A 25,525-nucleotide genomic window follows, 5' to 3' on the forward strand; every position below is an offset into this window, starting at 1 on the left:
GAGTTAGAGGAGGCCCTGGTCCGGGCTGGGGGTTTTGGGAGGCTGGTGGGGGGTAGAAGGAGGAAGTCAGGGCTGGGGGTTTTGCGGCCGGGGTGGGGGGGTGTTGGTTGGAGGAGGAGGAGGTCCAGGCTTGGGGTTTTGGTGGGAGGAGGAGGAGGGAGGTCCTGGTGGGAGGGGAAGGTCTGGATAGCCGGGGTATGGTGATGTGGGGGAGGAGGTCTGGGCAGCCAGCAATTGGTGGGGAGGAATTCCAGGTGGTCCGGACGGGGTGGCTGTGGGAAATCTGGTTGCCAGTGAGTGCAGGGCTTCATGTACTCCCGGACCCCCGGCCTTTTTGGAGGCTGTGAAGTGGTGCTGCATCTAAATAGTGGATAATATAGATACAAGTACATGAATCTCAAAAAAGTTACCATGCACGTACAGCAAGTAATTAGGATGGCAAATGGAATTTTGGCCTTTGTTACAAGGGGAATGAAGTATAAAAGTAGGGAGTCTTGCTACAACTGTACAGGGCATTGGTGAGACCACACCTAGAATACTGTGTACAGTTTTGGTCTCCTTATTTAAGGAGGGACATCCTGGGGCATTGTGGGTCACCACAGGGAGGGAAATTTATGTCTCTTAACAAAGACAAGATGTGAGACTGTTTTGACCTTAAAAGTAGCTGTCTGGAGAGAGAGAGAAACCCAGGAAAAAATCACAATAGCCTGTCCAGCTGAGAGCTGGGAGAAATCCAGCAAGCCAATGAAGGTGCCCTGCTGTGAGCTCTACACTTACACTTGTGCAGCAGAGAACTGAAAGTGCTCCCCTGTCTCCAGACTGAAATTTCAACCAGTAGAGAAATCTACAAACAATCCATGCCTGCAGCTTTAAAAGGTTTACTGAGAATCCTGAAAACCTACCTCACTTCAAATCACTTAGTCTTTTTCCTCTCTATCTCTTTTTGTGTGTATGTGTGTGCTGTTGTGACAATTTTGGGAATGAATATTGCTCAATAAATAAACAATTTTCTGTTTTAAACCTACAAGAAAACCTGTCTGTTTATTTAACAAATAAAAAAGAAATTAAAACCCGAACAAAAACACTTGGTGCAATCTGTTGGGAGTTGAACAGTGGGAACCACCCACATCCCTTACCACTTGGCTGTGACATACCCAATAAACTAGCAACAAATGGAGGCACTCATCCAATCAGCAGTTTAACTGCACATGAAAATGTGTAGAATTGGACAACCTTGGTCTGTGAACTGAGACAAAAGGCGTTGGCAGGCCAGTTTACCATGAGCAACATAGTTCAGCCTGAATTCTGTCCACTTGGGCATGTTTTAGTGGTGATCACTATATCAGGATTAGTTGATTTCCTTCTCCCCAAAAATAATTGCAGTACCCTTACTATCGCTTGACTGACATCTGCCAGCACAGATCAAATCTGGACCTTCCTGGTCTGCCTGACTCAGTGCCAAATCAAATGGTGTATTTTCAAATTGAGCAGTTCCAGGAGCCATATGTGCAACAGTTTTTAATGATTTTTGTCTTGTTTTGCAGGAAAGCCTCCTCCAATAGTATCCTTTTGTAAATTAAAGGTGGTGCAAAATTTACTCTTTTGAGAATGCAAATACAATTGAGTGCAACAAATGAGAATTGAAGTATCGTTCTTCACTTCTGAGACCTATGGATCTAGCTGAAATTAGTTTTAGGTTGTTTGAACCTGGTTGACTTGAGTCCACAATACAAAGCAGCTCATACTTTGAACTGAATTGTCAACCGCATTAAGAGAAACCTTATTTTTAATCGCTGGGAACAACACTGAAATTCTTTTGAAATAAAGCTGCAATTAATAAAGATTTGCATATATGGTGTTTCCTTAATGTTTTTCGTCAGCTCTCCTTGACTCCACTGGAAATTCTGCTGCTACTCAACAGCTGGTACTATGCAGCATACTTTGTGGCAGAGATCCTTCTTTTCATATACAAAAGTAGGTTTTGAATTCTGTTTTGTGAGTACATTTTAAATCTGTTTTCTCTGTATCTGCATGTTTAATCTGTGGCAACAGAACAATGTAGATCACATTATTTTGTTATTAGTGATAAAGTAGATTATCCAGTGATTCTGCTGGGTTACAATTTTATCAGTGCTCTCCATGCCTCTCTTAAGTGGATGTTGCTGGCAAGGCCAGCATTTGTTGCCCATCCTTCATTGTCCTTGAGAAGGTGGCGGTGAGCTGCCTTCTTGAACTGTTGCAGTCTGTACAGCTCGATGCCACACCATTGATTGTATAAACCTATAGAACCAGGTCTTTGAAGTATTTAAAGCTAAACTAGGGTTTCAGTGTTATATAAACAAAAAGTGCTGGAAAATACTTAGGTCTGGCAGCATCTGTGGAGAGGGAAGCAAAGTTAATGTTTCGTCAGAATCTGATGAAAGGTCACTGACCTGAAACATTAGCTTTGCTTCTCTTTCCCCAGATGCTGCCAGACCAGACCTGCTGAGTATTTTCCAGCACTTTTTGTTTTTATTTCAGATTTCCAGTATCTGCAGTATTTTGCTTCTATTTTAGGGTTTCAGTGTTGTTGTTTTGATCGTTTTAATTTTAGAAGAAAGCCAGACAAATGGCATCGACCCTGATGACTCAACAAGCTTATGCAGTGAGCGACTTAGGTATAATTATGGATCTCATGTTTTATATATGCTCTATACTAAAATTGCTAATCTCAGCCAGGATAGTTAGCATTCCTATTTCTAATTGTTATCTAGAAATCCCTGGAGTTTGCATGTGTTCAGATGATAGCACCAGTCTTGGTTGTGGTGCCCTTCAATTGAATAGACTCCACTTCCTATGAAAGTTCAGTTGTGGATAATGCCCATCAAGGTGAGGTATTGGATGGCACGCATGGTACTAGACCTGTCAAGGAATCAACTGTTTTAGGAGAGAAGGGAGGAGAAAATTTTATAGTATAAGAAAGGTTGTGTCTCACCCAAGTGCCAGAAATAACTGGTCTATCACTCGGCTTTGTATCCAAGATATAATCTGACCAGGATAGCTCCACCAGATTCAGCACAGGTGACTGTCACTGCCTCTGTGCATGTGTTATGGAGCTGATTATTCATTGTCTAAGTTAAATGCCTCAGTCTGGTAGGTTAACTTCTGAAAGCGCAGATGTATTTCAACAGGGTTTATAGATACAACAACAATAACAGCACTTTAACGTAGTAAAACGTCCCAAGCTGCTTCACAAGAGTGTTGTCAAAATATGACACTGAGCCACAAGTAAATATTAGGACAGGTGGTAAGGAGTGTTTTAAAGGAGGAGAGAGGGAGGTGGAGAGATTTAGGAAGGGAATTCTAGAGATTAGGCCTTAGACAGCTGAAGGAACAACAGCCAATGGTGGGCTAATAAAGTCAGGGATGTGCAAGAAGCCAAAAATAGAGGAATGCAGAGTTCTCAGGGTTGTAGGGCTAAAGGAGGGTACAGTGATAGACAGGGGCAAGACCATGGAGGGAATTGAAAACAAGGATGAAAATTTTAAAATTCAGACACTGTTGGACTGGGAACCAATGTAGATCTAGTGATCAGTGGAACAAGGCTTGGTATGAGTTAGAGTATGGGCAGTAAGATTTTTGATAAGCTCAAGGTTACAGAGGGTTGAAGATGAGAGCCTGGCACGGAGAGCATTGGAATAGTCGAGTCAGGAGGTAACAAAAGCAAGGATAAGGGTTTTAGCAGCAGATGGGCTCAGGCAGGGGTGGAGATGGGTGACATTATGGAAGTGGAAGTAGGCGGTCTTGGAGATTGGATACAGAGTTGGAAACTCAGCTCAGGATCAAATAGGACACCAAGGTTGAAAACAATCTGGTTCAGCCTCGGAGGGGAGTGGAGTCAGTGCCTAGGAAATGGAGATTTTGGCAGGACCAAAGACAAGGACCTCACTTCAATTAATTGGAGCTTCTGACTTGTCTTTCAAAACGTTTGTGTTGGGCACAATAAAAAATATCTGGAGAACCGTGAGTCATAACAACTGGATCTCCCATTCTCTTGGACAACAGTCTGCCTGTACTGGTAATAGACAGCTGCTGTTGATTTGATCGTTCTTTGTATCATTAATATGTTTCCCCTGTAGTAGGTCTGGGCTTATCCTATACCAACAATGTGCTTTGTATAAATCTATTTTAGCCCAAACTGTAATGTTTTTCTGCTTTGTATATTGTAGGTCTGCTCTTGCCCTATACCTCTGCAAATCTGGCTTTGGATCTAGTGATGCTCTTTCTGTACCTTGGAGTTGAAATAATGAGGATATTTTTTGGTAAGTAATTGTCACAGTGGTGGTGTGGCTCTTATCAGCAAGTCATACCTTGATCTCGGAGAGTCATTTACGGCATAGAAGGAGGCCGTTCGGTCGATCGAGTCCTCACTGGCTCTCCGTGAAGCAGTCTAGTCAGTCTTACTCCCCTGCTCAATCCATGTAGCTCTGCAGGTTTGTTTCCTTCACGTGTCCATCCAATTTCCTTTTGAAATCATTGATTGTCTCTGCTTCCACCACTGTTGTGGGCAGCGAGCTCCAGATCACTACCGCTCACTACATAAAAAAAGTTCTTCCTGGCGTCTCTGGCCCAAAACCTTCAATCTGTGTCCCCTAGTCCTTGTACCATTTGTTCATGGGAACAGTTTTTCCTTGTCTAACTGATCTGAGCCTGTCCTTATCTTGTACATCTTGATCAAATCTCCCCTCAATCTCCTTTGCTCCAGGGAGAACAACCCCAGCTTTTCCAACCTAACCTTGTAACTATAATCCTCCATCTCTGGAACCATTCTGGTAAATCTCCTCAAGGACCCTCACATTCTTCCTAAAGTGTAGTGACCAGAACTGGACGCAGTACTGTAGTTGGGGCCTAACCAGAGCTTTAGAAAGGTTTAGCATAACTTCCCTGCTTTTTATTCAGTATGCCTCTATTTATGAAGCCCAAGATCCCATATGCTTTACTAACCACTCTCTCGATATGTCTTGCTGCCCCTCTGTTCCTGCACACTCTTTAGATGTCCCCCTTACTCCTGGCACTTTCTCCTCCTTTGAGCATCTCACTTTTTTCCACCCTTCTCAGCTCTCATTTAACATCCTCGTTCTCTACTGTCCACCCAAGTGACATAAGAATTTTCTCACCGAGATACCTTCCTTCATTCCTCGCACAGCTTCTGTACCAAGTGACTTCTCATCCTTGGTGATTTCAACCTCCATCTTAATTCATCATGCTCTCTCTCCTCTGATTTCACTGCCTTCCTATCCTTCCTTAATCCATGTAAACTCCCCAACCCATATTCGTGGTAGCCATCTTGACTTTGCCATCTCACATGGCCTCGCTACTCCCACTGTATTAATCACGGATAAGGCCATCTCTAATCACTTCCTTCTATCATTCTCCATGCACACTCCCCTTCCCCCTCCCAACTCTACTTCCTTCTGTATTTGCATCTGGAAAAATATTTTTCCCAATTCACTTACAACTGCACATTCAAAATCCCACTGCCTAGCCTTTGGCCCCCCATTCAACATAACATTTCTGCAGCTACCGATCTGCTCAACTGCACCATCACTCGCCACTTTTGATGTCCTACCTCCCATTAAAAACATTATTCTACTCACCCTAGCTGTTCCCCCAGTACAGCCTTCCATCTCTGCTTGCTACAGTCCAAGGGACAAAGACTTGAACGGATATGACAGACAACTGATTTAGTCATTCACTGTCCAATCTGGCTGAACCACATAAAACACTATTCCAGGATCATCCTGAAATGCAGTGATAACCTGGCTTCTTTTCTCTACTGCAAACCATCCTCTGAATCCCCTCTCCCCTGTTTCCTCTGCCCTCACCTCCAATAATGTGTGATGAGTTCATGGACGACTTTTTCACTAAGATTGAGACCATTCAATCAGCTGCCTCTGCTGATTCCCTCCCTTGGGCCAAACTTCCTCTCAGGTTCCCAATGCCCTAGCCCTAAACTTACATTTTCCTCAAGTTTCTCTCCTTTCTTCCATTTTCCCTTTCCAAGCTCACCGTGTCCTTATCACCCGTCTCCTGCTTCCTTGACCCTATTCCCACAACTGCTGACCACCCAACTTCCCTTACGGGCTCCCATGTTGGGTGATACTGTTAATGGTTCTTTCTTCTCAGGTTCTGTCTCCCTTCTCCTTAAAATCTGCCGTCATCACACCTCTCCTCAAAAAACCCAACTCTTTACCATTCTGTCCTTGCAAATCTACTACCCTATCTCCAACCTTCCATCCCTCTCTAAAGTCCTTGAATGTGTTGTCCCTTCCAAATCTGTGCCCATCTTTCCTGGAGCTCTGTGTTTGAATCCCTTCAATCAGGTTTCCACCCCTGACACAGTACCGAAAGGACTCTTAACAAAGTCACAAATGACATCCTGTGTAACTGTGACAAACTACCACTCCTCATTCATTTCGACCTGTCGAGCCTTTGACGTGGTTGACCACTTCTTCTTCCAATGCCTCTCCACCACTGTTTAGCTGGTGGGACTGCATTCGTTACCTCTGACGTCCTCCAAGAATCTATCCTTGGTCCCCTCCTATTTCTCATCTACATGCTGTCCTCGGCGACATCATCTGAAAGCACAGCATTAGTTTTCACATGTATGCTAACGAAGCCCAGCTCTACCTCAGCACCACTTCCCTCAACCTCTTCACTGTTTCTAAACTGTCAGTCTGCTTGTCTGACATCCAGTGAGCATAAATTTCCTCCAATTAAATTTTGGGAAGACTGAAGCCATTGTCTTTAGCCCCTGCTCCAAACGCCATTACCTAGCTACCGGTTCCATCTTTCTCCTGGTAACTGTCTGAGGATGACCCAGACTGTTTGAAACCTTTGACTCTGAGAGGACTTGCTGTTTGCATTTCTGTGGCACTTCTAAGACCGCCTATTTCCATCTTTGCAACATCGCCCCTGTTTCAGCTTATCTGCTGCTAAAACCCTCCTCCATGCCTTTGTTTCTTCCAGACTTGACTATTCTAAAGCACTCCTGGCTGGCCTCCCACATTCTACCCTCCGTGAGCTTGAGGCCATCCCAAACTCTGCTGCACATGTCCCAGCTTGTGTCAAGTCCCATTCATCCATCACCCCTGTGCTCACTGACCTACATTGAATCCTGGTTCAGCAATGCCTAGATTTTAAAATTCTTATTCTTGTTTTCAAATCCCTCTACGGTCTCACCTCCCTATCCCAGTAATCTCCTTCAGCCCCATAACACTCTGAGATATCTGCGCTTCTCTAATTTTAATTACTTCACTATTGAAGGCCGTGCCTTCAGCTGCCAAGTCCCTAAGCTCTGGAATTCCTACCTAAACTTTCTCTGCCTCTCTACTTCTCTGCCTGTCTACCTCTATTTCCTCCTTTGAGACGCTCCTTAAAACCTAGTTCTCAGGCCAAATGGCCAAAAGTTTGGTCATATTAGCAATCTCTCATGTTGAAGATGCTTCTTCCTTGCTGGTGGAGTGGAAGTGAGATGTTACTGTTGTCTGTGGGCTCACAGATGGCTTATGAGCCAGGTAGGCTCTCCAACAGTGAGGACATTGTTTATCGGCCAATAGAGTTTGGTGGCAGACTGTTGGCTCGAGCAGCTGCCCTCTCTTTCCGTCTCGCTTGCTGCTGTCTCTCAGTGGCTGCTCTTGTTGATTGGAAGGTCTTGACACCATTTTTGATGATGGATCGCCATCTTGGTCGCGATGGTGCATTTGCTAATGCTTTGATGTTAATAAAGCAGATCTTCATGGAGGCTTTGAGATTGGCTTTGAAACGTTTTCTCCAGTCCCCGTGTGAAATGGCTCCCTCACGTAGCTGTGAGTAGAGCATTTGTATGGGCAGTCTTCAGTCAGGCAATCTGATGACATGACCCATCCATCTCAGCTGATGTGAGATGTTCTTTTGTCCTCCCATTTGAATTGGAAGATCCTTCTAAGACAGCATTGATGCTGTTGTTCTTGGGTCTTGATATGGAGTCTCTTAAGTTGTCCAAGCTTCAGCACTGTAGAGAAGCATGGGGAGAACCACTGACTGATGGACTTTGAGTTTAGTGTCAGGTCTGATATCATGATTCTGAAAAACTTACCAGAGGCTGAGCTAGCACAGTGGATTAGGTGGTGTATCTCTTCATAAATGTCTGTCAGTTTCTTGGGATAGATAGCTTCCAAGATATGAGAAGTGAGGGACACGTCCAACACTTCACCATGAATCTCAATTGAGGGCATTGGATTTGATACATTTGGGAGTGGGTTGATAGAGGACTTTGGTCTTTCTGGTGTTCAAGGCAAGTCGCATGCTCTTGTAGGCTTCGGTGAATGCGTCAACTATCTGTTGTAGTTCTTCTTTAGAGTAAGCACTAACTTGTGCATTGTTAGCATACTGTAGTTCTGTTGCGGAAGTGTTTTTTGTCTTGGTTTTGACCGTCAGCCAGTTGAGGTTGAAGAGTTTACCATCAGTGTACTAAGTTATTACCGCACTTTCAGGGAGCTTGTCTGTCGTTAACTGCAAGAAAGATTGAGATTGTGTTGGTGCAATGACACACCCCTGTTTGACGTCTGTTTTGACAGTGAAGGGGTCTGTAGTGGACCCATAGCATAGTACTGTCATGTAGGCGATGGATGATGATTATGAACTTAGCTGGGCATCCATATCGCTGTAGCACAGGGATGTCAAACCTTTTTGCATGGGAGGGCCACATTACAATTTTTGCCCGACATAGGGTGCTAGTGAGCAAATTTCGGAAAAACAAAAGTATTAATTTATCCTACTATCAAAACAACAACAAATGTGCATTTTTGTGAGGAAGCTTTAAATGAGGAGACTAATTTATTGACTTACTTTCTTGTCATTATATTGAAAACTGATTTAGTCCCATACCTGGCATAGTTTTGCTTACATAAGTAGTCAGTCTCTGCCTGCACACTTGATGTAGCGATGCGGAGTATTCTGGATAGATTTCCATCTGTCAGGAGAGATCATTGATCTCTCTTCCCCCCCACTCTCCCTGTGCTCTCTCTTGCACCCCCCTCCCACCACCCTTCCCCCGGCTTCCACCATCTCTAGGACTGGGGGACAGAGATTCAAAGTTTTGGGCAAAAGATGCAGGGAGAATATGAGGGAGCACTTTTTAATGTAGCAAGTGGTAATGATCTGGAACTCAATGGCCACAAGGGTGGTAGAAGCGGAGACGGTCAATGACGCCAAGAAGACGTTGGTTGGCTGCCTGAGATAAATAGACTCGCAGGGCTATGTGGATCAAGCCTGCAAATGGGACTGACTGCATAGCTCAGTGGAAAGCCAGCATGGACCGAATGGACTCCTTCTGTGCCATAAATAAGTAACTCAGTCTCCTGGTTCTCTCTTCCCCCTCATCTCTGTGTCTCTTTCCTCTTTCTCCGCCCCCACCTTCTCTCTGTTTCTCTCACCTCTCTTTCTCTGTCTTTCTCACCCCCTCCTTCCTTGTCCTCTCTCCCCCTTCTCTCTCTCGCTTCCCTCCCACATCTCTCTCTATCCCTCCTCCCGTCTCTCTCTTTCTCCCCCCCCCCCCCCCCCCCCCACCGCCGCCGCCTCTCCCTGCCCCCGCCGTTCTGTGTTCCCCGCAGCAGCCATTCCCACAACTGGATAATTACCGTGCCTGTTTTATTTAAGTTGGGGTGAACTGAGGCAGGAACCTGCCCAGTGTGCAAGTTATGGGACATAAATGAACCACGTGAAAGCAACAGGGGTGACCGATCCCAGGGTGCCTTTGCTGCATTCCACCAATCAGCGCTAACGCTGCCCGAGCAGCCCCTGTCTGTCACAGGAAGTGACCAATCACAGACAAGGTCCCCTACCTGTCTGACACAGGCCCTGTCTACCCCCTCCACCTGACATACAGGGGAGCCGTCAATCAGAGCCAAGCCATAAGCAGGTTGACAGGCTGGATGTAGTCCTTTGGCAGGCCAGATTCTGTCCCATGGGCCATATGTTGGACAACCCTACCATAGCGCCTTCCAAAGAGCAGTTCGATTAACCTGAATCAAAGGCTTTTGAGAGATCGAAGAAAGCCATGTATAAAGGGATGTTCTGCTCTTTGCACTTTTCCTGAAGTTGCTGCACTGTGAAGATCATGACAGTTGCTTCTGTGGTGAGTCGGAAGCCACGCTGGGACTCTGGAAGGGCCTCTTCTGCATTTGGCAAGAGGCAGTTAAGAAGTAACCTAATTAATACTTTGCCAGGAGTGAGAGCAGTGTTATGCCCCTGTGGTTGCTACAGTTTGACTTCTCTTCTTTCTTGAAGCTTGTGATCATCATGGAGTCTTTAAGGTCACTTGGAATGAAATTTCTTTATTCTGCCAGAGCTTCACAAATAGGGCACCTATCTGAGAGATCAGTATGTCTCCTCGTGTTTCTGTACTTCCGTAGAGATATTGTCAGGACTAGAAGCTTTCTTGTTTTTCATCTGGTTGACAGCAGTTATCACTTCGTCAAGCATTGGATTATCGTCTAGCTCACTTCTGATTGTATATTGTGGGAGGTTCTCCAGCAGGTGCATGTCCACTGTGGAGTTCTGTTTGAGTAGTTCTACAAAGTGCTCTTTCCAGTGGGTGTTGATACTGTTCTTGTCTTTAAGGAGAGTCTTGTCATTTTTGGCTCTTGCCAGTGTTAATCTGTGTGTTGAGGGTCCATAGATCTTTTTGGTTGCCTTGTGAAAGGCATGAATGTCATGCATGTCAGCAAGGAGTTGACTTGTTTCAGCCTTCTCTGTCCACCTTTGTTCTTCAAATTGCAGATCCTTCTTTGAATTTCAGCTTTGGCTGTCTGGTGGGGAGCTTCTTTCTGTGGAGTTTGAATCCTGATGCCAAGTTTAGAATGCTGTCATCTTACAATCGATTAGTTCTCATTAAAACAGACTTGATGTTTTTTAGTGGTGTGTTCGGGGATTTCTTGGCATCTGTGAGCAGTGATTTCAATGATTGCCAGTCATCTTGGACATTGCTTAATGGGGTGACCACCCGTTCCTGTAGTTTCCAATTGATTTGTTCTTGAAATTCCTTGAGCTTGATGTCATTTGACAGGCCAAAGACTTTGAACTTTCTCTGTAACTGTCGCAGCTGTCAGTGCCTTTTGGGGACTGCCTCAAGCGCCAATACTGAGCGAATGAGTCGGTGATCTGTCCAGCATTTGTTGGCCGTAACCATAGTATGTGTAATGTGCATATATTTTCGATGCCTGACTATCGCATAGTCTATTAAGTGCCTGTGCTTTAATCTTGGATGTTGCCAGGATGTCTTGAAGCATTTTACTTTTGGCAGAAGAGGGTGTTGGTGACCACAAGATTCTATTCAGCGTACAGGGTAAGGAGGTATACACATTGGGTTTTGATTTTCCAACTCCGCGCTTTCCAAATGGTTTTCGTCCAGAGGACATGGTGTCTCCCACCCTGGCATTGAAATCACTGGGAAGTATAATCTTTGACTGTGATGGTACAACTGCCAGGTTGGAATCTTCCTTTCACTTTGTCCTCTGAGTCCAAGCTAAGTGCATAAACACTGATGTGTATGACAATTGATTGCCTTTGAGCTTAAGATTGAGTGTCATTGATCCCAACAGGAGGTTGATGGCATCTCTTCATGTGGTCATTTTTGAGGGCAATGCCGACTCCATGAATTCTGCATTTTTGTTGTGATTTCCCTTTCCAGAAGAAAGTATAGCCATCGCCATCTGCTCTATGGGTCTTGCTAAGGGTACTATGTCAGTGTCTAGGTGTCGGACCTCATGGGCTACTATTGTTGTTCGTCTCTTGGGTCATTCTGAATTATCCATTAGTGACCTGATATTTCAAGATCCTATCTTGATAGCTTTTGTGAGTTTTGACCACTGATGGGTGACCCGGCTGGATGTGGTTTTCCAGCTGGGTTTGGAGTGAGGCAGGCTATTTTTAGGGCACCTTTTCTAGTCCCTTCCCCTAGTGGGGTGAGAAGAGCTAATCCTGAAGAGGGTTTCTCAGACACAGCTACAAACACCGAATCATTCTTCTGCCTCGATTAAGAGTGGAGCGTTTAATTGGTAACTGCTGCCTTTGTGTCTGGTTGTGACTAAAAGCTCAAAGATGTCATGATCCTGCCCTCGTTGCCACTAGCTGATCACCAAATGACTTGAAGAAATTTAACTGTAGAAAGGCCTATGTGTGGTGCCTTTTAGAATGGGGGGCTTGTTGCACAGCAGGTCCTACACTGTCCTGGAGGGGCATTGCCTGGTTTCAATGATCATGCGAGCCTGTATAATTGAAGATAAGGCCTTGCTGCAACCTTTCGTCCATCTTCACAGCCATCAGCTGATCCACCGTTGAAGGATTTTGTTGTGGTAGGACTTATTGAACGGTGGTCCTTCCTCACTGTGTCACAGGGTGCTGTAGAGTAGGTTTATGGGGGTTTTCCATGACTTAGAGGCACCACCCTCTACTTCACCCTATCCTAAACACCCTGCCGCTGCAGTCTGTGACTGCTTATTGGCCAAGGGAGGTCCTACTTATCTTACAGCTAGCCTCCATATTTGGAGGTTATTCTGCTATCTGCCACCCGCCAATGTGGTTAGTAGCTGCAGATCGCTCCAATATATGGTGGCTTAGTTTTCAAATTTCATTTTATAATACTCTTGCGGAGCTTGGAATCTTTTGCTATGTTAAAGATGCTATATAAATACAAGTTGTTGTAAATTAATTCAGAAATTTTGCAGATACAACAACCTGCATTTATATAGTTTATTTAATAAAAAAAGTGCTTTACAAGAGCATTTTAAAGCTCCAAGCCACTAAAGGTGATATTAGGGCAGATGCCCCTAAATTTGGTCAAACAGGTTTTAAAGGGCATCTTAAAGGAGGAAAGAGAGGTCGAGAGGTTTAGGGAAGGAACTCCAGAACTTGGGGCCTAGGCAGTTAAAGACATGGCCACCAGTGGTGGAGCAATTAAAATCAGGGATGCTTAAGAGGTCAGAATTATGTGAGTGCAGATATTTGGGAGGATTATGGGGCTGGAGGAGATTAAAGATGAGGAGGGATTTGAAAACAAGACTGAGAATTTTAAAATCCAGGCATTGTTTAATCGGGGACCAATGTAGTTCAGTGAGCACAGGGCTGATGGATAAACAATGTGATGTGAGTAGCACACAGGCAGCAGAGTTTTGGATGACCAAGTTTACAGAGGGAAGAATGTGAGATGACGATCAGGAAAGTGTTGGATAGTCAAGTCTGGATGTAACAAAGGCATGGATAATGGCTTCAGCAGCAGCTGAGCTGAGGCAGGGGCCGAGTCAGGCATTGTTACGGAGGTGGAAATAGACAGTCATAGTGATGGCACGGGTATGTTGTCGGTAGCTCATCTCTGGGTCAAATATGACACCAAAGTTGTGCACAGTCTGGTTCAGCCTCAGATAGTTACATGGAAGAGAGATTAAGTTTGTAGCGGAGACCAGAGACAATGGTTTCAGTATTCCAATATTTAATTGGAGGAAATTTCTGGTCATTCAATACTGGATATTGGACAAGCTGTCGGACAATTTAGCGACAGTGGGGGGAGTCGAAAGAGATGGTAGTGAGGTTGAGCCGCGTGCCATCAGCATATTTGTGAAAACCTATGCTGTGTTTTTGCATGATGTTGCCAAGGGGCAGCTGATAGCTATGGACCTATTTATGCTGAATCCTAGTACACAGTATGCCTCAGAATTTGATGTCTCATAATTCATCAAAGTACCCTGTTTGTACTATAGAGCAGCTCCAAGAAGCAAAGGGCAGGAAAAATCTCCTTGTTTTATATCCACTCTTCCATTGCAGGCTCACATCTAGTGTAGCAGTTTCCCCAGATCTTTCTGCTCTGTTGCTTGTCAGCCTGGGAAGAAAACTAAAGTGGAAATATATTCTTTTTTTTAAGTATATGCAGCTGTCTAGTGGGTGAAGGTACAACCTGCAGCAGCAACTCCACTTTTGTAGCAGAAATATCTCAGAGCAACTTACACAGCAGTGAGCAAAAAGTGAACACCAGGCATAAATGAGGAAGGGAAGAGCAGGGTGGGGAGGACAAATGCTTAGTCCAAGAATCTTGAGAAGGCTTTTGAAAGCTGGAAATGAACGTGGAGATGCAGAGGGCAGAAGTTCCTGAAGGCAGGGGCAATAGTGATTGAAGGGCTGGACACTGCTGGAGTAAAGGGAGCAGGGCCCAAGGAAAAGGAAAAAGCTGGTGTCAGCAGAGAGGAGGGTGCGCACCAGGACTTGCAGCTAGAGAGATAGCTGAGGTAAGATAAGACCATGGATCTTAAAATCAACTTGATGGAGCATGGGCATCCAGTCAAGATGGAGTATAACTCCTCCCCTCCCATCCCCACTTGGTTTTCCCCAAGCCCCAGTCAACTTGTTTAATTCTTTACCTCATTCCTTGACGTTGACCCTTTTAAAGTTGTATACCCAGGTATTGGTTTATCCCAGATCGAACCAAAGTTAAAAATAAAAACAAAGTGCAGGAAATACTCAGCAGGTCTGGTAGCATCTGTGGAGAGAGAAACAGAGTTAACCTTTCGGATCGATGACCTTTCATCAGAACTGGCAAAGGTTAGAAATGTAATGGGCTTTGAGTAAGTGAAAGGGTGGAGGGAGGAAAGAAGAACAAAATGGAAGGTGTGCAATAGGGCAGAGGGCAGGAGAGATTAAATGACACATGTCATGGGACAAAGGCAAAGGGAGTGCTAATAGTTGTAGTAAAAGACAAAGCATTAGACAATTGCCATTAACACTCTCTTGAGTAATGCCAGATCTGTTGAGTATTTCCAGCACTTTCTGATTTTATTTCAGGTTTCCAGCATCTGCAGTATTTTGTTTTTATTTTCAAGCAGAGTGAAGCTCGCTTTTATCCTGAGGTACTACTGTTCCCAGTAATATTTCCCATTACATCTGGGTCAGTCTCAGCTATGGCTCAGTTTTAGCACTCTCGCCTCTGAGTCAGAAGGATAATGGTTCAAGTACTATTGCAGAGATTTGAGCCATATAATCCAGTTTGAAACTTCAATGCAGTACTGATGGAGCACTGCACTGTTGGAGAGATCACCTTTAGGATGAAATGTTAAATCAAGGTCCTATCTGTCCCCTCAGGCGGATGTAAGAGATGCCATGGCATTATTTCAAGGAAGAGCAGAGGAGTTCTTCGCGGTTCTCAACCAAGATCACAAACAGATGACCTGGTCGTTACCACATTGCTGTTTGTGGATTCTTGCTATGAGCAAATTGTTTGCCGTGTTTCCTACATTACAACAATGACTACACTTATAAATTACTTCATTGGCTATAAATCGCTTTGGGATGTGCCGAAGTTGTGTAAGCTGGAGAAATGCGAGTCTTTCCTTCTTACTTCACATAACCAAGTTAAGATGTGAGTTTGCCTCTCGTGGCATCCCTAATGCAGTCACATGCTTCAGCCAATGAAAGTTATTTTGGGCCTATCCTTGTTGAGTTGGCTTGATTCGTTTGAGAGTCAGCAGTTGTTGTTGCTAGGATAGTCTGGTTGAATTCCATATCCTGGGATCAGAATTAACAAAAGCAAGAGAAAAATGCATGTTCAGGGTCTAATAAAGTTTGCATCTAAGCAAGTCTTGGCCTGAGACGGGAATTAAGATATATCACATCTGTTTTTCTAGTCAGAAGCTGGCCCGAAAGAAAACAAAACGTGAATATATTAATTTTTCTGGATAGCAAAGCATGTTTTTGTTATTTTGCCTTTTATGGGAAGCATTGTAGGAGTTTTTTTTTAAAGTTTGAATTGCTGCTTTTGTTCAGTCATATACATATCCCCTTGACATTCAATGGCATTATGATCGCTGAATCCCCCACTATCAACATCCTGGGGGTTACCATTGACCAGAAACTGAACTGGAGTAGCCATATAAATAGAGTGGCTACAAGAGCAGGTCAGAGGCTAGGAATCCTGCGGCAAATAACTCACCTCCTGACTCCCCAAAGCCTGTCCACCAACTACAAGGCACAAGTGAGGAGTGTGATCAAATACTCTCCACTTGCCTGGATGGGTGCAGCTCCAACAACACTCAAGAAGCTCAACACCGTTCAGAACAAAGCAGCCCGCTTGATTGGCACCCCATCCACAAACATTCACTCCCTCCATCACCGACACACAGTGATAGCAGTGTGTACCATCTACAAGAGTGCACTGCAGCAACGCACCAAGGCTCCTTAGCACCTTCCAAACCCGCGACCTCTACCACCTAGAAAGACAAGGGCAGCAGATGCCTGGGAACACCACCACCTGCAAGTTCCCCTCCATGCCCCACATCATCCTGACTTGGAACTATATCGCTGTTCCTTCACTGTCGTTGGTTCAAAATCCTGGAACTCCCTTCCTAACAGCACTGTGGGTGTACCTACCCCACGTGGACTATAGCGGTTCAAGAAGGTAGCTCACCACAGTGGCGCAGTGGGGCGGCGCAGTGGTTAGCACCGCAGCCTCACAGCTCCAGCGACCCGGATTCAATTCTGGGTACTGCCTGTGTGGAGTTTGCAAGTTCTCCCTGTGTGTGCGTGGGTTTTCTCCGGGTGCTCCGGTTTCCTCCCACAAGCCAAAAGACTTGCAGGTTGGTAGGTAAATTGGCCATTATAAATTGCCCCTAGTATAGGTAGGTGGTAGGGAAATATAGGGACAGGTGGGGATGTGGTAGGAATATGGGATTAGTGTAGGATTAGTATAAATGGGTGGTTGATGATCGGCACAGACTCGGTGGGCCGAAGGGCCTGTTTCAGTGCTGTATCTCTAAACTAAATCTAAACTAAAAACCACCACCTTCTCATCACAATTAGGGATGGGCAATAAATGCTGGCCTAGCCAGCAATGCCCACATCCCATGAATGAAGAAAAAAAGTAGTAAAATAAACCAGCTTCTTGATTTGTCAATGACCTCATCTTACCTGACTATTCATCAGTTCAACCCATTGAAAAATTGGAGAAGTGCATGTAGGTGCAGGTGTAAGTTTACATATAGAAATTCTGTTGGTTGAAATCTTCCATTAGAATTGTCTTGTAGAAAGAGAGATCAAGGTCTGGCAAGAGACAGTAGAATGTGACCAGGAAGATGCCTGTGAGCAGGAGAAGAGAAGGATCTTGACGAATAGGTGAAAGGAATGAAAGGGGGTAGAATTGCTATGTGGAGAAGAGTCAGAATAATAGAAGAAATTTCCATGGTGAAACTGAACTGGAATGTGGTAGAGCATGGAGTGAGTGACTGGACTTGATAAGAAGGAAGCAGTTCACCGGCAGAGAGAGCTGGGGATAAGATTCCAGAGGTTGACCTCTGTGGAACGTTTGGATGGGAAAAGCAGTGGTATAGGGAAATAAGCTGTGAGTCTCTGTGAATTAGGTGAAGACAAATTCAGGTTTGGCTGTATTACCTTCTGTGGTTCAAGAGTCAGACAGCACTCACTTTCTAGGATCATAAATGAAGAGTGGCCACTTGGGTGAGGTACCAGAGGGCTGGAACAGTGTTATGGCAAGGAGTCATTTTTGGGCGTGAAGGGGTGAATGTATTATGAATTCCATCTAACACTTTTGTTAATTCCACCTTAGGTTCTAAGGGGAATCTATCCCAGCGTAAGGTGCCTCTCACTATTAGTCTGGTACTTCTTGGACCATCTACAATAATGGCTATTTACTATATGCTGCTGCAGACCTACGTTATGAGGCTGGAAGTGACCATCAATGCAATATTATTAGTGTTTTATGCCTTTGAAATGTTTCTGTGCACTGTGGCTTTGATGAGCTTCTCAAGGTGAGGAGAACAATATATCCTTTTAGATTTCTAGATGTTAGTCATGATTAAATGATTGTACCTTGTTTGCATTTGATTGTGTAAATCTCATGAATATAAATTTTGATACTGGTTTGAAAGTGACATTGAAATTTTGAAGTATTTCTCCCCCACAATTGGAGCCCATTCCACCCTTCCTCCTTGTAAAAATATTGATGTTTGCTGGGTTACATAGCCTTGGCCAGTGGCAAGCTTCCAGTACCTTAGTCAGTGACCATTCCTCATATGGGAGACTAGTCAGTTGGTGTCAGCAGGCTAGTTTTCCTTTGGCATCATAACTGAACTCATTTCTGTCCTAGTCCAACATTCATTCGGGAATACTGGATAGTAATCAGGAGCGGCAACCCTGGCTAATTGTTTTCCTCTTCTAGACCAGAGGCCTACCTACTCCCCTGTTGAGATAAGCTAACTGAACACAGAGAAGGATTGAATTTAAAACCTTATTAGAATCATATTCTGCATTGAGTCATCATGAAGGCTAACCGTTTCTTCAGTTATGAAAAAAACCTATGTAAAGGGTTGAAAGTCTCAACACCAAGCTTGACGACAGTATGAGGAAAAGAAAAAAAAATGGTGATTAGGCAGAATTTGGCTTTTGTGAAGCTTTTGTATATTAGTGAGGAAAGAAAGATTGAGGGAGGCAACACGTTCTGTAGTTTTGAGTCCTGAGAAGAGAGGTATATTCGGACACTGCAATAAATTTTGATTTCAAAATTGAGAATGCAAGAAAGAGGAAGAGCTAGAAAGTTAAATAAAGAAATTTTGAATTTAAAAGCATTATAAGAATAGCCTGATTTTAGGTGAAAAGGAAACCTCCACCGCACTGCTCTATCAGGTTATGTAGATGCAGAGAAAGATAAAATTCATTGTATTGTACAAGAATAGGAAAAGAACAAGATCTTCAGACCCATTAAGCTTGTTCCATCCAGTGAGCAGTGTAACCTTGCACACTGAACATCTGCCCAATAATAATGTCCTCTCCAGGGAAAAGCGAAAAACAGAAAAAAAAACCTCTGGCCAATTCACACAAACCTTTGGGCATTTCTTCTCTGATTCACTAATGCAGTCAAGCAAGTTTCAGGAGTCCAGAGTTGCGCATTATGATTCACAATTTAAATTAACCAAATAATTCCTTCGTACAGCTGACCATGTTTTCTTCTCTCAGGAACATGTCAAGTGCCCTATAAAAGGACTTGTAATGATTCCATGATTCTATCACTCACCACATCCTGGAAGTTTGTTCTAGAGGATCTAACCTAACTCGCTTTTTGTTTTTAGATTATTACCTCTACTATTCTCTATTTAAAATATTAAATTAATTTCAATTGGTAAATATCTATGGTACCTGAAGGACAGTTCTAATATTTAAAATTTTATTTTGTTTTCTTAGTGCAGTTATCAGTGACTGAGAATCTGAAGAAATGCAACGTGCTCCATCACTGATGAAATGCCTCTCTAATCTGACCGCAAGATAATTGTAACACATTTTATGTTGTTTTTGTAAGTGGTTGTCTTAAGAATAACATTTCCAGTATTTTATAGTTACATATTCACTAGATTGTGTTTTTTTCTTTTGTAAGTATGTTACATTCTAATTTTGTGTTCTTTTGTCTCTGACATCAACAGTGGAAAGATGGTTTAGATGTCAAGGGCACTCTTGAGCCAGCCCCATTGGGTGCAGGAGGGCAGCCTGGAGCTGTCCTCTCTGGTTCTTCCATCCTTGCACAGTAATGTAATATTTACGGAAATGACTTTCTCTAATTCTGTGTCCACCCTCATTTGCTCCCTTTGCTTTCACATCTTCTGTAGGCATTGACTCATGCAGGGGTTATGGCCAAATATCTATACGTCATTGGTGAGCCTTGACAGTGTGTGTTAGTAAGTCCAGATGGAGTGTCAGTTGTGGAAAGCATCAAAGCCAAGTGTGATTTGGTCCACAGGCAAATCTATATGAATGCACACTTTCTTGTGAATGTCACAAGATGGTAATCAAGAACAGCAAACCTGCCTGATTTCCTGTTCACTTTCTGAGGACATTGACATCAACTGATGTACATACTACTGCTGCCCACTGAGATCACTTAACTCAGCAAAGACAAGAGATCAGATCTTTCTGGTTTCTGTGAATTGGTATTATTATACAATGTATTTTACCCACTGAACTATTAGGGGATCTCAGCTAATATGTTTTATTTAATATACTAGTGGATCTTAATATTGCTCATGGTAAATCGGAGGATACAGTGTTTGAGTAAGAGCAGGTAATATCAGGTAATGCACAATGTATTATTCCACTAAAGGGAAATGTGTGTAACTTGATCTGGCCCTTGAGCAGCCAAATACCAAGTGACTTTCTACCTCTCTATGTGCTTCTGTTGTGTTCTGAGTTAATTCAACAACTCTCCTGTCTTTGGATTATCTGGACTACTGATCTGGTTCAGGTTGGTGAAGCTTCCTGTCCTTGTACAAAGCTGCCTGCATTCACTGGAACAGCTATGCTGATCCCACACAGGTTTAGCTCTGTGTTCCAGTTCCACCTTGGCCTCTAGTAACAGCACAGGCGAACAATATTTTAACATTTAAATCATTAACCAGCAGTGCTTCACACTGCAATGACACTAAAACTCAAACTTGCTGTACACCTGTCCAAAATTGACAGTCCAACCACACATTTGGCAAAGGGTGCTTCATTTCCTGCCAAAATGCCATGAATGAGGGCTTAGAAACAGATCATAGGAACACAGAATCAAGGGTAGGCCATTTAGCCCCTCAAGCCTGTTCCACCATTCAGTGAGATCATAGCTGATCTTCGATCTAACTCCATATACTCGCCTTTGCCCCATATCCCTTCATACATTTGGCTAACAAAAATCTATTAATCTCAGTTTTAAAATTAGCAATTGATCTAGGATATGGGGGTACCAGTATCAGAATCTCAAACGTAGTGAGAATCAGTAATTTTACTACATCATAATCCTTACTTTCCATCAGAAATACTTGTGAAGACACCTGAGTTATGGTACTGGCCCAAGTTCGTTCTGCCACCTGTGATGGCTTGCTAATAATCAAATGCATTTAATCAGCTGTCGTACCTTTCCCTCAAATCTAGTGTTAATCCAAATTTTATGAAATTGTTTAGTTATAAGTTATGGGCTGTATCAACTGGATTCCCATTCACTGATGATTGAGGCTCACTCTGTCAACTTGACCACACTGATTCTGTTTCTCCTTTTTCTTCCTCTTTTTGCTTGTCATATTATCATATCCTCCTTGTACCTGTGCCGTTCATTTTTCCCCTCTTTTTTTCAGCCTATATATTTCAACTTCATGCTGCTACTAATGAGATAATTCTAATTCACTGTCAACATCGTTCTAAACTTTGGTGCTCTTAGTTACTTCTATTTGTTCTGATAATTTACTTCAACTTAAAATTTATACAGCCTGTTTGGTCTACAGATGATATTTATCCCACTTTAGCTGCCATCAGTTGATCGGGTTTATTTTTCTCTCAGTAATTTAACTTGTGTTCACAGCAAATAGCTATAGGGAAGGCTAGTGTTCTGTGAATTGAAAAAGCATCCTTGTGGCAGTTTTAATGGGTCTACAATTAAGAATTACCATTTAATTGTAGTATCAGCCAAAATGTGGTAAATACTACAGTCAGATCTATCCTGTTTATGTAAAATCATATTAAAAATATAATACAGAAATTCTTGTCACAGGCACATTGTGTGGTCAGAAAGAGAATAATTGCTGTTAGGCACGCTGTCGGGTCATTAAAGGGTATTTTTTGTTGCTGGGAAGTTTTTTTGAAACCAGCAGGGAATAACTATTTTATACTTTTTTTTTAAAAGTGTGATAGAAATTTGCATGTATGACTAGAAACTTCTCTGTATATTTTATGTGCACAGTATATACCTTTCTAACTGTGCTAACTTGCTTAATCACAGAAACAGCTTGTTGCATTTGTGGAAAGGAGTGTGATTTTATATTAGCAGATTATCTTGAAACTTTATCTTGTGCCGTTTATATGTTAATTATGTTTGTAGCAGCTTTTTTTAAAGTGTCCTCATTTGAAGGAACTTGCTTCTCAGCAAAATTAAAGTTTATTTTTTATAAAATCAAAGCTTTTGTTTTCAACGAAAAAAATCTGAGTACCATACCTGGAGCCCCTGCTTGGAATACTGCTGATTGAAGCTTGCACTGTGCTAATATACATAGGAACAGGAGTAGGCCGTTTAGCCCTTCCAGCCTGTTCAACCATTCAGTGAGGTCATGGCAGATCTGTGACTAACTCCGTATGCCTGCCTTTGGCCCATATCTCTTAATATCTTTGGTTAAGAAAAATCTTATCAAACTCAGATTTAAAATTAACAATTGACCTAACATCAGTTGCTCTTTGTGTCCTTCGTGCGTAGAAACGTTTCCTTATTTCACTCCTGAAAGGTCTCACTCTAATTCTTAAACTATACCCTCTAGTCCTAGACTCCCCAACCAGCTTGTGCTGAGAAGTACAACTGGATTAACAGATTTCATAGAATTTTATGATATACACTCAAAAATGTATATATACTGTGATGTACAGTAACTTGTGTGTATAAGTGTATTTTCTTATCACTAATGAAACATTGAGCTGCAGCATCCTCAGGGAGGTAGCATTACTATAAGAACGTAAGGAATAGGAGCAGGAGTAGGCCATTTGGCCCCTCAAGCATGCCCCGCCATTCATAAGATCATGACTGATCTACCCCAGACCTCAACTCCTCTTTCGTGTCAGCTACTCATAGCCCTCAACTCCCCGATATTTCAAAAACCTATCTACCTCTTTAAATACTTTTAGTGATCTAGCCTCCACAACACTCTTGGGTAGAGAATTCCAGACATTCACTACCCTCTGAGAGAAGAAATTCCTTTGCATCTCAGTGTTAAATGAGCATCCCCTTATTCTGTAACTATGTCCCCTAGTTCGAGATTCCCCCAATAGTGGAAACATCATCTCAACATCTACCCGATCAAGGCCCCTCAGAATCTTGTACGTTTCAATAAGACCACCCCTCATTCTTCTAAACTCTAATGAATAAAGGCCTAACCTGTTTAGCCATTCTTTTTAAAGTCAACCCCTTCATCCCTGGAATCAGCCTAGTGAATCTCTTTTGAACTGCCTCCAATGCCGGTATATCCTTTCTTTAAATATGGGGACCAAAATTGTACACAGTACCCCAGGTGCGACCTCACCAACACCCTGTACAGTTGTAACAAGACTTCCCTATTTTTAAACTCTAACCCCCAAGCAATAAAGACCAAAATTCCATTTGCCGCCTTAATTACTTGCTGCACCTGCATGTTAACCTTTTGTGTTTCATGCACAAGAACACCCAGATCCCTCTGTCCTGCACTTTTTGAACACTCTCTCCATTTAAATAATAATCTGCCTTTTGATTCTTCCTACCAAAGTGCATGACCTCACACTTTCCTACATTAAACTCCATCTGCCAAGTTTTTGCTCACTCACTCAACCTATCTATATCCCCTTGCAGATTCCTTATGTCCTCATCACAACATGGCTTCCCACCTATTTTTGTATCGTCAGCAAATCTGGATATATTACACTCTGTCCCCTCCTCCAAGTCATTAATATAGATAGTAAATAATTGAGGCCCTAGGACTGATCCTTGTGGCGCTCCACTAGTTATGTCTTTCCAACCTGAAAAAGACCCATTAATCCCGACACTCAGTCTTCTGTGAGTTAACCAATCCTCAATCCATGCTAATACATTACCCCCAAAACCGTGAGCTCCTATCTTGTGCAATAATCGTTTATGTGGCACCTTATCGAATGCCTTCTGGAAATCTAAATACACTACATCTACCTGTTGCCCTTTATCAACTCTGCTTGTTATATCCTCAAAGAACTATAGCAAGAGTGGCGCAGTGGTTAGCACCGCAGCCTCATAGCTCCAGCGACCTGGGTTCGGTTCTGGGTACTGCCTGTGCAGCGTTTACTAGTTCTCCCTGTGACTGTGTGGGTTTCCTCCGGGTGCTCCGGTTTCCTCCCACATGCCAAAGACTTGCGGGTTGATAGGTAAATTGGCCATTGTAAAATTGCTCCTAGTGTAGATGGTGGTAGAAGAATTGAGGGAAGGTTGGGATGTGAGAGGGAAAAAATGGGATTAATGAAGGATTAGTATAAATGGGTGGTTGATGGTCGGCGCGGACTTGTTGGGCCGAAGGGCCCGTTTCGGTGCTTTATCTCTCTATGACTCTATGATTTCCCTTTCACAAAGCCATGTTGACCCTGTTTGATTACGTTAAGCCTTTCTAAATGTCTTGCTATTTCTTCCTTAATAATGGACTCTAGCATTTTCCCAAAGACCGAGGTTAGGCTGAGTGGCCTAACTGCTTTTTGTCTCCCTCCCTTCTTGAACAGGGGCTTCACATTTGCGGTTTTCCAATCCGCTGGGACCCTCCTGGAATCCTGGAATATTTCAACCAATGCCTCCACTATCTCTGTAGCCACTTCCTTTAAAACCCTTGGATGTAGGCCATCAGGTCCTGGCGACTTGTCTGCCTTTAGTCCCATTAGTTTGTCAAATGCTTTGTCATTCGTGATAGAGACTGTTGCAAGATCTTTCCTCCCATTAGCTCCTTGCTTATCTGATATCTGTGGGATGTTTATAGTGTCCTCCACTGTGAAGACCAATGCAAAATATTGGTTTAAATTATCTGCCATTTCCCTGTTCCCCGTTATTAATTCTCCAGTCGTACCCTCTAAGGGGCCCATGCTCACTTTAGCTGCTCTCTTTTTTATATACTCGTAGAAGCTCTTGCTGTTTGTTTTTATGTTTCTTGCCAATTTACTTTCATAATCAATTTTCTCCCTCTTTATTAGCTTTTTAGTCATCCGCTGCTGGTTCCTAAAAAAAAAAATTCCCAATCCTCTGGCCTACCACTAGTTTTCACTACTTTGTATGCCTTAGTTTTTGATTGAATACTGTCTTTGACCATCTTTGTTAACCACGGGTGGTTCATCCTTCTCATCGAGTCCTTTTTGACCGGGATAAATTTTTGCTGAGCATTATGAAATATCTGCCAATGCTCATTCACTGACCTTCCCCTTAGTCTATTTTCCCAGCCCGCTTTAGACAACTCTTGCTTCAAACCTCAGTAATTGCCCTTGTTTATGTTGAGGACACTGGTTTAAGACCCAAGTTACTCGCCCTCAAACTGAATTTGAAATTCTACCATGTTGTAATTGCTACCCCCTAGAGGATCCTTAACCACACTATCTCTTATTAATCCTACCTCATTACACATTACTAGATCTAAAATAGCCTGTTCCTGGGTAGGTTCTGCAACGTATTGCTTTAAGTAACAATCCCTGATGCACTCTACAAATTCGTCGTCCATGTTACCTCTGCCAATTTGATTTGTCCGGTCAATATGCAGATTAAAATCACCCCTGACAATTGTAGCGCCCTTCTTATACGCCTGTTATTTCCCGATTTATACTTTGTCCTACAGTAAGGCAACTCTTCGGGGGCCTATAGACAGCTCCCACCCATGACTTCTTCCCCTTGCTATTCCTTATTTCCACCCAAACTGATTCCACATCATGATCTATATCACCTATATCACGACTCACCACTGCACGACTCCACCTC

At 43.2% G+C, this 25,525-nt stretch overlaps 1 protein-coding gene across 1 annotated transcript in view; it reads left to right on the forward strand.

Annotated features, from left to right (window-relative positions):
- Positions 1–21,574, forward strand: part of LOC137377290 (transmembrane protein 216-like) — a 29,591-nt gene extending 8,017 nt beyond the window's left edge. The window contains exons 3-7 of the mRNA XM_068046847.1: positions 1,545–1,561; positions 1,881–1,974; positions 4,209–4,301; positions 17,624–17,825; positions 19,255–21,574. Coding sequence (XP_067902948.1) covers positions 1,545–1,561; positions 1,881–1,974; positions 4,209–4,301; positions 17,624–17,825; positions 19,255–19,273 — 425 coding nt within the window. The 3' untranslated portion in view covers positions 19,274–21,574. The remainder of the gene's footprint in view (positions 1–1,544; positions 1,562–1,880; positions 1,975–4,208; positions 4,302–17,623; positions 17,826–19,254) is intronic.
- The last annotated feature ends 3,951 nt before the right edge of the window (positions 21,575–25,525 follow it).

Source organism: Heterodontus francisci, chromosome 14, assembly GCF_036365525.1.
Source record: "Heterodontus francisci isolate sHetFra1 chromosome 14, sHetFra1.hap1, whole genome shotgun sequence".
Taxonomy (NCBI): Eukaryota; Metazoa; Chordata; class Chondrichthyes; order Heterodontiformes; family Heterodontidae; genus Heterodontus; species Heterodontus francisci.